Consider the following 14,398-nt stretch of genomic DNA (forward strand, 5'->3'; position numbering starts at 1 on the left):
TCATGCAGGTCTGGGAGGAGGGGTGGATGCTTTAAAAACAGGGGAAAACCAACATAGTTGGGGGCAGGAAGGAGGGAGAGAGAAAGCGCTCGCTTTTCCTATTGGTCATTCCTTTGAGTAGTTCAGACATAAGTTCCTCAAGTTTGCAAGACGGCTTTACAGCATTCAGCTGATTCGTTTTAATTAGAGACTCTTAAAAATACGTTCAGCGAGATCTTTATACAATGACAGAAACTAAACAGCCCGTCGAATGTCCTTAAAACAATACCCCTCTCTTTTGTCTCTTCAGAACCACACAGACAAGGAGATTTACAAACATACTTTACCAAAGAAAGGGGGAGAGGGGAGGAATAAAAGCACTGTGGTTTGTTTGGTTTGTTTTAATAGGACAAGGTGGGATTAAAATTAATACTGGCCTTTTGGTAAACACGCTAATCACTGGTATTTTACAAATGACAAAGTTGTACATTGAACACGATGGTTCTTGAGGCGGGTCTGTTCAAACTCGGAGTGATAGCGGTGGCAGGGCGGGGATGGAGTACTGTCTTGTAAACTTGTGCGAAACTACAATGATCCAGTGCATGAGCCAAAGTCTATAATTTATTCAAGTTCCCCGCTCTCTGTCCGAGCGGGGTTTTAGTCTCATCCATTTTTGAAAAGCAAGTTGTGCATATGTTATGACCGCTCCTCCAGAAAAGAAGACAGGACGCAAGAGTTATATTTAATGCTTCCAAGGAGCAGGGCTCCTCCCTGTTCGCGGAGGATTTTTCAAGCCAAGAGCATTGATGCTTAGACCCATCTTCGGGATTCTCACAAAGGTGCTGGGCTAACCTGCTGAGTGGGGAAAAAATAGTGATGTGAAAATTTCACTAGCATTGGTCAAGTGTATGCCCCGCGCCTTAAGTGGCTAAAAGCTATGAAAACATCCCAATGTATCCTATTGAAAATTCTTTTTTGGGGGAAAGACACAGTAAATGTTTCGGAGCAATTTGCCTACTGAAAAGGAACATGTGGACCTAATTATCTGTGTGCTCAAATAACGTTTTAAACTAACTTACTAGAATAGTTGTTGGTCCTGCCTGGGAGAAATTTCCCTGCAAAGCAGAACACAGATACCATTATTTGCGCCTATCCTCTCCCCCAAACTCACAACACTGTAGCCAGCAACTATTCTTTCTCTCCCACAAATGTTTCAGAAGACCCAATAACCTGAACCACTAAGCACTCAAATAAAACCATATAGTTTGTTACAGTCGGGCTGTTTTAATAGGTCACATCAGTCATTCGCACACACGAAGTTCCGCTAGCCAAAGGGACCCTGGGCTTTTGTAGAATCTGTTTGTAATACTTCAAAACCGAAGCGGTATCCCCTAGCAAACAAAGTACGGATTCTCTCTGAAAATACACATCTTTTACTGTCCCCTTGACGAGCCCATAAAATGATTTAGTGTGCAGGAAAGTTCGTTTACCTACCTCACCTCTTCAGCACTGGCCTAAAAGCTGTTCTCAGTTTATCTTTATGCTGCACTACACAACCTTCAGTGAGATCTATGGCTCCTTGGCTGGGTTTCACATTTCTCCCAAAGCCTGCGTACAGACACAACCAATTTATCACAATGTTGAAGCTTCACAAGGTACATTTGCTTTGCCTGACCTAGGCCAAAAGGCTTTCCAGCTCTCTGAAATCCTTTCAGCCGCTTAGACTTTTGGGGCCTGCCCCATACCCCACTCCCTCACCCCAGCCAGGAGTTGGTTGTACTAGAATCATTGTTTAAAACATGACAGAAAAGGATTCGGCCAAGCAGCCAGCTCTGTGCTGCATCGAATTAGCAGGAGGAGTTGTATGTTTTTCATGTGACCGGTGCTGTAAACAAACGTGTTGGACTAGAAGCAGCCAGCTATGGGGAAAGAGGCCATTTGTCTAGGCTGAGCTGCCTGTTTGAGCATTCAGGTATGTTCCCCCCCGCCCCATGAGGTTGAAGAGAAATACGGAAGTACCTTCGGCTCCTGAAGAGTACTGGCACGGCTCCCCCAGGATAGGATAGGAAGCACAGCTTAGCTGGATAGACTGCAGGTTGAAAGAGGAATTTCTAAAAATCTTGGTGGCCTGGGGCAGTTCTTCGAACGAACTGTCCGCAACGGGCGGGGCTCTGAGACTGGCCAGGGGTCTCGCCTCTGGGCAGTGTCCAGACACAGAGCGTCTTCCCCGGCCGAGCAAACAGCCAGGGCTCGCTGTCCTTGGGTCGGAGTGTGTGCGGCCAACTATAACATTGGCCCCTGCGGTGTGAGCTAACGACCAGATTCTGGGCTTGTCTGTGGTTTCGTATTGCTGCCCCGGACTCACGGTGCCCACCACGCTGGCTGTCTTTTGCCCCATGGTCTCTGAAAAGTCGCCCCCGGCCCCCGGCATGGTTTTGTTACAGGGGGGAGGGTGGAAATTGCTGGGTGGGGTCAGGCTGCAGTCCCTTTTCTCAGGCTCGGGCAAAGCAGAGCTGGCACTGGGAGCCGCCGGGTGTGCACTCTTGTCTTCATCCTCGTCTAAATCGTCCAGGTCGCTCAGTCTCAATTCCTTTTCTTCCTTAAAGCTTTTCTGACCTGCTTTTTAAAATAATGAAGGGGGAAGGGGGGAGAAACCAACACATTAGTGAGACTGTGAAAGGGCACGAGCATGGCGGGTGTGCAACGCAAGATGTTAATCGCTGACCGTATATTTGTGTGTGGGGATGCTTTGTAGAGGCTGATACCTAATTACTTTTAATGCCACTTCCTATAGAGTTTGCTACTGTGTCTTTTGAGATGGGCTTTATCTCGTCTTTCTTTTTAAACGCCTTCCTAATGAAGACATGGCTCTCAGGAAAGAGAAATGCATGGATTCCACCTCAGCTCAATCCAATTCAAAGTCCCTCGCCCTAGATGTCCTCCCCCACCCCTACCTTTGCCTTCATTTTCGGTGCCATATTCCTCTTCCTTGTTTTCATCTTTTCTCTCTTCTGCTTTGTTCTTGGGAGACCAGGTCATTTTGTTTTCCTTCTTGAGCCTCCGTCTGGCGTTAGCAAACCAAGTGGACACTTGAGTCAGAGTCATTTTGGTAATGATGGCCAGCATGATTTTCTCCCCTTTGGTGGGATAAGGGTTTTTTCTGTGTTCGTACAGCCAGGTCTTAAGGGTGCTGGTTGTCTCTCGAGTTGCATTTTTGCGCCTGGCTGAGCCACTGAAATCCACTGTCCCATACCTGCCATGAAATATTTACAGAGGAAATGTCGCTAGATGAGAACACGCGGAAGTGGTACAAAATTAACTATAATTGCAAACTGTCTATTAAGATTAAAGCTACCCAAGCTAAACAATTACCACCCCCCAACCACTGGGTTTTATTAGCTAGAATTACTAAGCTTACTTCACTCTGGGTATTTTATTTATTTGCCACTTAAAAAAAAAACCTACTGATGCTTTTATTCCTGGGAACAAAGAGGACCAGAGAAGGGGAGGGGATCATTACGTTGCGGTCCCGTTTCGAGTTCACCCTGTGCTGGGAGGTCATAAGCAGAGGGTTACACCCAGTTTTAATAGAGAGTACCACGTGTCACCGCTTTAGCAGCAGATGTTGCTAATCCAATTCGCCTTTTCCTGGAACTTGATTACCGCTGCAATTACCAGGGAGATGAGCGGCAAAGTTTTACGTTAGCTGACTGCTGTTAGCCGCTTGCTTGGATGCTTTGTATAACATTTGCCAGCTAGGACAGCCTGGGGTTTTTGGACGGCTGTTGCTGCAGCGCAGAGGGATATTAATGCAACTCGCAGTTGATCAAAGGGGTTTTACCTGTCGTACTGGTACTGCCCTAAGGAAGGATCGTAGGGGTAGAAAGCAGCAGGCTGTGCGAATCCCGAGTGCAAACTGCTGGTGCCATCCTTAATTTCATACTGAGGGTTCTGGAAGGGAAGGAGCAGCTTTTGACGTTAAAATTGAAGGTGTTAAAATAGGAAATTCCTCCACTTGTCTGGCTGAATCAGTGGGGGCTCCATGCATTCCAATCCTATGACGCCCCTGCTGTCTCTCTGATCCCTGCTGTCCTGAGGGGCCCCCGCTGCTGCCTTTACCCCAGAAGGGGAAGGCGTGTGTCTTAGCATTTTTTGCTACTTTCCCCTCTTCCCTCCCTCCTCATGTCCTAAAGCAAAATTGTCACCTGTTGAAGGCTAGCTGACCCCCCCTTTCCCCCCTCCCCCATGCCCAGAAGCAGCAATAGAATAAAAGCTCCCGGACGTGGGACGAAGCTTGGTATTTGGACGTCCACTCACCAGTGTGGTGTAAAGAGTTGATGGGTCTGTGCTGTAAGGAAGGTAGTTGGCATAACCTTGGCTCGCTGTGGCTGCTGAATAGGGAGAGCTGTACATTCCCAGAGCTGCATTGAGTTCCGTCCGGGTGCTGGCCAGCAGCCTGTTTTCGTAAGAGGGGCAGCAAAGAGTAGCCGCTTGGGCAGATCCAGAGGAAACATCCGGCACGGATCTGGAGGCGGTTTCACAACAAGTCGTACTGGGGCTGGCAGACACAAAAAACTGGGGAGAGAAAAGAATGTCCAGGGCGATTATTTAACACGCAGAAGGAATTTAGAGGTGGGGGAAGAAAACCAACCTCCCTACAAAGGAGTGTCAACTAATGAAGGAAAATTGGAACTAAACCGAATGGGAAGCATGTGTAGGGTGAGGGTAACTAATCAAACCAGCCAAAACTTTAGGGAAACCATTGCTATAGAAAATTTTTAAAAATCTGTGTGTAAACCCCCTTACTCCACTTCACATTGATCTAAAGGCAAGAAGTTGCAACTGCAGATCACTTGACAATAGACTAAGCACTAAACATGTCAGATAATGCAGCCAAAGGCATCTGATTCCTTTACTTTTAAAAGCACAGGAGAAGCCAGCGTCCCAAGGAAGGGGAGGAAAACCTTGCTGTGATCACAGTGTATAAATAATCCAACCAAAATAAATTATGGATCAATTTACGATACAGCAGCAATTTAGTTAATTTGGAGGCACTTTTGGAAGTCGCCAGGCAAATATCGACACATGCTAATACAAGGCAGTTAGAGGAAATACGGAGGAGCATGTCACAGGTAAATCACACAACAATAATATATAGCAAAATAAACCAGCAAACAAAAGCTCTGGCCGAATACTTCCTATAGGTGCACAAGTACTAGCCTGGGAGGCTAACACCACAGAGTAAAAGGCTGGGAGAAAAGCGCCTGCAAAAGCCAATGCGTTGCGCTGCGCTCTCAAATGAAAGCTTTAAGCGAGTAACATAGGTAATAGATCAATAGAGATTTGTAAATCAGCTGCATCTAGAATTTTTTGCACTTAAATCAGAGCAGTGACAGATCAAGTTCTTTGCCCTGCAGACTGAGGGTTGTTGTTATTTTTTAAAATCCTAGAATAACACAAGAGACAAACAGACACACGCACATTTTTAAAAAAGCCTCCAGATGTGCCCTTTAAAAAGACTCCAAGCAAGGGGGTGGGGGAAGGAAACAAGACATCTGGAATGCAGCAGCGGAATCTGATCAAAAGTGAGTGCTCTCTTCTCTTACCTGCGAAGTGGTGCTGTAGGGATATCCAAACTGAGAGAAGGACATAGCTGCTCCTTATTTTTGAATCATAAGCAATATTTCTCCCCCCCCAGATCGATTGTAACTAACCCCCCCCGTTCCAAGATGTACCTTCTCCCATACACATTTCCACGTATGGTTTTCCCCCCTCCCTCAATTATAGATGATTTCACTTAAGAAAAGCAGCCAGGCATCTGAGGCATGGAGCCTGAGAGAAGGCTTCCCCCCACCTCCCATCCTTCTTAGCAATATATATGTTTATATATAAAAATCATCCCAATGTATGGAGGCTTGAACTGCAAAGGGGAGTTTAAAAGAAAGGAGGGGATCACGTAAGGCTTGCAAGCTAGGGAGCCTGCTTGTTGTAGTATTTTCTGCTCTATAGTTCTTTAGCATTCATCCATGGAAGAGTAGCAAAGTGACGTCATAGTAATCCAGAAACGACAGCCCCAGCCAGGCTATAACCATCTTTGCCAATCATCTCTAACATCGAAGATGCACTCAATACTTGTTTCATGTTGTTTTAATGGTGGGCTGTGATGCGCGTCAAAGGCAGGGACCTGAAATGCTGCGCAGTTGGTCTCCCTCGCGCGCTCTCTTTAAAAACACCATCCAATTTGGATGTTGGAAAATCAAGGCGATGGGGGGGCGGGGTGGGGAAAGAAACTTATTCCATTCACTAACGTGTAACATAGACCGTCCCCCACCCCCTCGAGATACCTCAGCCCTGGAGCTTCAAAGAAAGAAAAGGGAAAGAAATGGCGTTTGCAGGTAGTGCAGGGGAACGTCATACACAGGAGTTAATCATGCTGCTCCGTTCTGACTTCTAGGGTGGCTCTAGTGCCTGCGAATGTATTGGAGTATTTAGCAAGTTCTCTAATATGTGCCTGCCTCTGTGCTAATGATTCCACCTCCCCCAGGATCATCGGGATCTGTCTGTTCCCCAGCCCCAACTTTTGCATCCGAGTCCATTATTCGCGCTGCAAAGGCTGAAATCCTCTTGCCCTTGCCAGTGGCCCTGAAAGGAAGGGGCCAAAAATAACCCCCAGCCCCCTTCCAAGGCGCCTGCAGCTTGCCAGGAAAGGGAGAGACACATGGGATCCGCAAATGAGGAAGAACTGACACGTGTGTGTGTGTGGGGGGGAGGGGGTTTGAAGAGGGAGGCGAAGAGCCCTCAGAGGTAGTCTTTCCTCCCTCTGTCTCGCAGCCAGCCCGATCCCTGGCTCCAGAGTCCCTCCCTAAGTGATGATGAGCAGGGGATCCATTTTTCTCTATTAGATCCAGAAATGGTCCCAACAGGAATGAATGGAGGGGAGGGGAGGGGAGACTTTGACAGGTCAATGGGAAGGTGATTGATGGCTGCCTGGACAGCAGCCTGCCCATTACCACTAAGGAGTAATTGCATCAATTAACAAATGGAAATGGCCTTGTTTAACCAGCAACGTACACATGGCAAATTTGCCTTTGAGGTGAGATCTTGGAGGGAGGAGAGAGCGGGATCCGGAGGTTTTCGGATCGTGTGCTAATCACAGTTGCTCGGCAGATGATTTCTCTCCAGGAGAAAATACACTGCATTTTAAGGCCAGCTGCCCCCCCCTCCCCCCATTTGACCGGAAAAGTGGTCCCGCACGCCTTGGCCGGATCTGGTATCTTGTGGGGTGAAGAGAGGTAGGGAGCAGGCTTCATATCCCTCTGAGCCACTAGTTTGACAAATTCCAGGGGGTGGAGGGAGATTATCTTCTCTTTGCAAAAAACATTACAACCCTCCCTCTCCCAGCGGCCAGTCTCCCTATGTGTGCTGCAGGGGCTCCCAAACTATTGAGTTTATATAAATCCGTGTTCGCTATCGGTTCTGTTCGCAAAGAGCATTCCACGTACACACGCCACACCCAGTGTAAACGGTGCATTTGCGGCAACGGAGTGCTCCACACATGACTTGTGAGAGAAGGGTGGTCTGCCTACTAACGGGGGCATGTTTTTGAGGGGAAAACAAACCAATGAACCCTACAGCGTGTGCTTCCTTGCCTGACGATCGGGACCATGGCAGATGCGACCTGGCTAGAGGTCAGAGTGAAAGACCAACTTTCCTTTCCTCCTGCTGCCCACTCTGAAGTTGGGGAGAGGACTAGATAGATGATCATAAATAAAATAACCTTGGCTGCAGTTGCGCGGGTTCTCTAAGGGTGGCGCTAGAGAGCCGCGAGTGAAGCAGGGATCGGATGAAACGGCGCTAGATCTACATCTCAGAGCAAGGGAGAATAAACAGAGGTAACCTGTTTCTTCAGGGAATGAAACGGCTCAGTCAGGTAGAAATACCTTCTGCTCGCGACCTTTTCAAAGTTTGCAAGCAGAAATTGTGCAAGCCCAGCCTGAAAACGCCGTGACCCCCTTCCCTCCAAATTATTATATACAGCCAAAGTTGTCCCTTAGCCTAGCCAGAGCACGGGGGTCAGAGTGTGCAATGTGGGGAGCAATATTACTCTGCTGCGATTAAACAAAACTCTCTGAAAAAAGACCGATTGCTTAATACGTGGGATTGGCGCTAATGTTCTACCATGGACACGTTCAGTCTGTGAAAACCCACAAGGCAATTCAGCAAAGCCAAACCAAACTTCTATTGTTTTACGCCAATCGCCTTCTGAATGCAGAAGCCCTGATTCTGGAAAACGCTCAGCATTAATTGCTGAAGCAAACACACACACACCCGCCCCAGTCTCTTCTCAGAATAATAAAAAAACAGTCCTGCAATGCTATTTTAAAAAAGTTTCTTTTATTAAGAAACAGCGCTTCTCACTTGGGAGTTAATACAGTATTATTGCTGGAAGCTGCATTGAATATGCCAGAAAGAATCCTCTCCATGGAGCAAGGGAACTCACTTTAAGCACTTTCCACGTGTAAATAAGACCCTGGAAAGTAAGTTTTCAATTACTTTTGGCGGTTGTATTTCAACCACAGTGTGTGGGTATAAAGGCTAATATAAGGTAAGAGAAGAATAGTTGTAGGGAGATCTGGATTTGTTTCACTACTGCAATTATTAAAGGGGGAGAAAGATGATCTAGAAGTCCTCTTCCACCAGCCACCTATAACATTGGACTGCTCTGCTCCAACCTGTTTACCAGACTAAATTCTATTGCCCTCCACCTTAGAGGAACTGTGGCAATAGGAATATAGGAAACCTTCCTATCCAAACACACTCATATTACAGATTTCAGTAATATGCAGAGGCCAAGACTTCCACTATATTTCAGGCCAGTTTCAAAGCTCACCTGTGGAGAAGGAGAGGATGTAGTCCAATCTGGAGCAACTATTTACATATATAGACTACTTGAAGGTCTGGATTAAAGCACAGCACCTTTTTTGTCCCTGATGACACCTCATTGAATGGTATGTTTGAGGGAGTACTATATTCATGAAGGATTTGATTGTTTGTGTTTATTATGCATAAATATTCAAACTCAGTGGGCAGAAGTGTCATAACAAGAATTGTTGGATATCTGGAGTAGTGCTGTTTGTGTGAAAAGCTGTCCAGGGCTTTCTCTCCTTTCGCCTGTTTGTTTACAATTACACTGTGTATCCACTAAATCCAAGATAACTCAAGAATTGCTTGGTTTTGAGATCCGGTTTTCGGTCTATTAGAATAGCAGTTTATAGAATGCCACTCTGCACACTAATTTAAGTTACTTTTCCTGGGAGTTTTGCCAGAATAGAAAGTACAAGATCTCACCCCTCAGATTTCAAGGCTCCTGCTAATGTTTAATCTTCTGGAGAACTCTTATGCTCAGACTCTGCTCAGCTCCTGAACCTTGCAGTATCCAGTTACCTGAAATTATCTTCAGACCAATTTGACTATAATTTATGGGGGGAACAAAACCAAAAAAAAACAGACTTCAATTTGAATTGTAGATGATTTGGAATAGTGCTGTTTGTGTGACATGCTGACCAAGGCTGTACTTTTCAGTCAAGCAACTGATCCATTTTAGCCATTGTTGACACTGGCAATAGTTTAAGAAAATTCATTAAAGCACACTTTTGGGTAACATTATCGCTAATTATTTAATTACAAGAATTCTTAAGGGGGGGTCAAAGTATGTTAATTTTAAAGTAATAAAACTGCTTTTTCTAAATCACTTGCCTCAGCAACTGTTATTACCAATTTAGTCAAGTATCGGGGGTAGCCGCGTTAGTCTGTATCCACGCAAACAACGAGTCTGATGTCTTTAAGGTGCCACCGGACTCCTTGTTGTTTTTGCACCAATTTAGTATTTCTTAATAGAAATGCTTTCTTAAATTATCTGATAAAAGCAGCAACAACAAAATTTTGCTCAGCCCCTTTGTGATAAGAAGACATAGCGGCTATTGTGAGGGCAATATTGATTTGCTCTTGATTTATAAATCCAGCCAGAATGTAGAAATGCTATGTTCAAGTTTACCTCTCTCTCTCTCTCTCTCTTTTGACCTTAAAAATAAATGAACACCGAAACCTCAAGCAATATTCAATGCGCAAAACCAATCTCATAATAGACACAATGCAGATCAATGCAAGCATTATATTTATCAATCTGTACCCAGCACAATCAATATTAAAACAAATCTATTACCTGTTAAGTATCCTGCAGCTGAGTGCAGCTTTGAGAGATGGCCTTTTGCAACTAAATTCCCTCTTTAGTTGTGGCACCCTGCCTTGCCCTTTGGAGATCTTTGTGTAGCATACTTTGTGCACAAGAGCCAGACATGTGGCCGTTTTAAATTACCCTTCCAACCTGGGATATAAACTATGTTCACATTAACCAATACAAGTCCTACCTTCCCCCACTAGATTTTCAAGAGGTCAGAAGTTCTATCTGTCCTTGTTCTTCTGAAATGCTGCTACCAGGCTGTTTGGTTATCTCATTTAGAAACTGGAATCAGCATGTCAAAACTGTTCAATCATCTTTCTGTGATATGTAAACATTGGCATAAACTTTATGTAAATGGATTGTTGAACTAATCTGGGTTCAATGAAGCTTTGGAGAGAAAGTATTGTGGAATTGGGTTTTATTGTTTTGATTATAGTAAACCACTTCAGCAACAGTATTGTCATTCTGCTTTTCACACTGATGGCAATGTTTAATGGGAGAGCCTAAGTTACCATGATGTGGTAGATGATTGTTGTAAATCTTTCTCGTTAATTTGTACCTACACACGTTATGATTATATACACACTGTGTGTGTATTCCTTTTAATAAGCTGTTCCAAAGAACAATATATCTAAGCACTGTACATGAGCAGAAAAAACTGATGTCTATGGATTCAAACTTCGGTTTTTAAAGAGAAGTCAGAGTCTCAGCTGAAAATATTTTGAGCAGTATTGCTGTGAAGCATGATGACTGGAGTCCAACTGCAGTTGACTTAATTTGAATTTTGGTGCTTTTAGTATCAGCATCAGTTGGTTTAGCTCTGTCATTGCCTTACTTAAAAAGTAATCGCTGAGAGGTAAAGTAGTAAGTATGTTCTTTCCATTAACACAAATGCAACTGATGACAACTATGTGAATAAAATAATAGGTGAATTGAAACATGCATAGAATGTCATTTACAGAAAAGAAGAACATTGAGAGAGGAGAGGGAAAACAAAGTGTCTGCAGGGGGAGGAAAACAAATGAAATATGAGAGCAAAAGTATTGCTGAGAAGAAAGTACATTTATATTTTAAAATATAGATTTTTTGTTGTTGTAGGTTTTTTGTACTTAGAAAATGAAAATTCTTCAACTCCATGCATGAATAAACAAGTACAGCTGAGCAGCCTAATACATAATTTATACTGATCAGTCACTGCAGATCTAACTGAATAAAATCAAAATGAACACTAATTGTTTTGACAAACTAAAGTAGGGTATATGGTGGTTTATTGTAAAGCTTTCTGGTTACTTTCCTTATCTCAGTGGCTATTGTCAATGGTGATTTTTGCACTAGAAGCAGAAAAAGACAAGACAAAATTAGGAGAATATTGGGATTAATATCTTGTTACAGACAACACATTTCAATTGCTTAGCACATGAGCAGACAATAGAAAGAACTCACTTCAGAACAGAGGTAGAATTGACACTGTGAAGCATGAAACACATCATGATTTACTAGGGGAGTGTAATTGCTGAGATAATGTGTGATAACTTATCAGTCACGGATGAATCTAGTACGTAGTTGGGAGGTGACTTGTTTTTTTTAAGCTCAAGTTTGAAACATGTGTAGGTTTAATTTTCAAGATCTTTAAGCATTTGTGTTTTGAAAAGGGAACACATGAAGAGATGTTGCTGAATTCCTTGAATGTTATACATCCACTTTACCTAGTCCAAAAAGTTGCAAAACTTATCACTGTTTTGGGTACGTCTAAGGTGTCAGCATGGTGACTTTTAAGTGATCAATATCCCAATATGCAATAATACTTACAAAGAAAAAATCACAGCACCAGAGTGAAACAGTAACTCCAGTCTGATACTGCTGTGTTACTTGATATGTGCACCGAGTAGTTAAAAGTAGCTACCCTCATCTAAATCTCCACGTTTAGATGTATTGCTAATAAGAGTTCTGTCTAAAATGTTGCTTCAGAAATTAAGCTAGACATAGTCAGAGATATAGCAGACATAGCCTCCAAGCAGAATTTCAGTGCAGTCCTCACTACACCACACCGATGTGCACCTTCCTATTAGCCTTCCCTTTCTGCCACCTGTCCGCTATGTCTCCTCTAACTCACACTGCCCTACCTATACCCCCTGTGGCTCTACCATTCTAATTACCTTGGAACCTGACTCTACTCCATGTGACAGCTCCTTTAAATCCTTATAGATTTATTATGCCTCAGAGTGCCATAGAGGTGGCTAGAATAGGTTTTACACCCATGAGAGGGGCCCAAACTAGAAAGTCAAGACCCAGAATCAACCTTTCCTCAATTTGGGGACTGTCTGGCTCTCAGGTTCTGGTTTTGATCCACTTGACAAGTAGGAAAAACACACACACAGGTTGAATCTGGGGCTGGATTTTCCCAAAGTTCATAAGTGTTTGTATTTGTGGTTCTTGGTTTGGGTTCATCACTAAAAATCTGATTTCAATACAATATTTGGCATTTAAAGACACATTCCCCTTAAATTTACATTGCATAGCAGCTCATCAACATTTCTGTATTAGTTTTGTGAGTATTGTGCTTATTTAAGTCCATATAATATGATCTTTATTCAGTAAAGGTGAAATTCATTGACCCTGAATAATGTTTTGAGGGTGAGAGCTTTACCTCCACTCTGACTTCTTTATGCTGGGGGGGAAAAAAGGGCCAGAATAACATAAATAGGTCCTAAAAGTCCTATATAGGGCCAGCGGAAGGTTCCTTCTGTGCTGGCACTGTGAAAGTTAACTATGAGATTGCCCTCTGAAGACGTCCAAGGAAGCTGGGTTGCAGGGCATTTGCTGGGGTGGGAGGGACATGCCAGGGGCAGGGCCACAGTATGCATTATTATGACCCTAGGGCAGCCCGGAGAGGCTGCTGTAATTTAGACAGATCCCCAGAGGGCCACTCCCAAGCCTCTTAGCCTCAGATCAGAATGTCTCCAGCGTGGCTTCAAGCCACCTGAGCTCCCTGGGTAAATTCTCAGAATCTGCACAGAATTTCATTCCAGATATTCCAGGCTGTGTTTGATCCAACATCCACTGAAGTCAATAGAAAGAATTCAGTGGAGTAGCAGTCACTGTGCCTTCATGTTATTTGGGAGGGTGAGGATATCCTCACCTTTATCCCTGCACATGCAGGGGACCCTCCCTTGTCCACACCACCGGCTCCGTAGCCTTCTGCACAATCCTAAATGATGTTGGCAAAAAGGGGTTCCTCAAGGAGCTGCCTATGGCTGTTGTGCCTGCAGCCTTCACCTTAAAATAGTTACAATACATGTTTTCTTTATGTGACAAACTGTGGTTTCTTTGCTCCATTATACAGCCTAATTGTATTAATGTACTGAGGTCTATTTATTTTTAGGGCCATATTCTGATGCTGCTTACTCACACTGAATAGCTCCAGGTGGTCTCATTGTGTACTATTTAACATAAAGATCAGATTCTGCTACCTTTATTTACTTTGATTTACCACAGGCTTCTGACGCCTTTGCCATAACATTTACAAATACAGGCGCTACCCTTACCACCAAATCAGGAAATAATTAACCAAAGAGAGAATAATAGCCCCGTCAGTGCCCCCTCACCACAAATACCAGACCTTCCTTGCCTCCCTGCCATCACCTAAAGCCTGAGTAAAAAGATATTGAACTTGATTCTCCTTCCATTCACTCCAGTCTGATTCTCCCTCAGTTCACAGTGTAATCGGACTGGCTTTGGTTGAAATAGTCTCAATCTGTGCCCTTGTAAATGAGTGCAGAACTGGACCCATTATGTAGTTTTCTGAGACTGCAACTGCTGGATGTTTATAATGTAAATCAATTCAACAAATGACCTATTAGATGCATGCTTTTCTTCCTGTTGTAACTGATATTTTCTCTTTCCATCCAGTGTTCTTTCTTATAATACTTAATTCTGTGTGATACATCAGAAGCAGAACCTTCTCTGGTGTATACCATCTGCAACACACTACTCTTGGGAAACTGGGGCCACTTGTGATTTCACACACAAGCACCACTAATCTACAATAAATCTTATAAAATCAATAAAAATATGGGAAGTATATCATTTTTAAAGAAAAAACACATGAGATATGGCCATTAAGGGCATAGCCATTCTAATACCTGTGTCTGGTTGAAACTGCAATTAAAAACATGCCAT

General features: G+C 43.8%; 1 protein-coding gene across 1 annotated transcript; it reads right to left on the bottom strand.

The window, feature by feature from the left end:
• Positions 1–443: 443 nt before the first annotated feature.
• Positions 444–5,630, bottom strand: IRX6 (iroquois homeobox 6). The gene is made up of 7 exons (XM_030581886.1): positions 5,586–5,630; positions 4,297–4,554; positions 3,821–3,930; positions 2,934–3,232; positions 1,999–2,598; positions 1,474–1,587; positions 444–831 (listed from the first exon to the last, which is right to left on the bottom strand). Exons 1-6 carry the CDS (start codon positions 5,628–5,630, stop codon positions 1,475–1,477), a joined length of 1,425 nt encoding a protein of 474 aa, XP_030437746.1. The 3' UTR covers positions 444–831; position 1,474.
• Positions 5,631–14,398: the final 8,768 nt, after the last annotated feature.

The sequence above is a fragment of the Gopherus evgoodei genome, chromosome 12 (genome assembly GCF_007399415.2).
Source record: "Gopherus evgoodei ecotype Sinaloan lineage chromosome 12, rGopEvg1_v1.p, whole genome shotgun sequence".
Taxonomy (NCBI): Eukaryota; Metazoa; Chordata; order Testudines; family Testudinidae; genus Gopherus; species Gopherus evgoodei.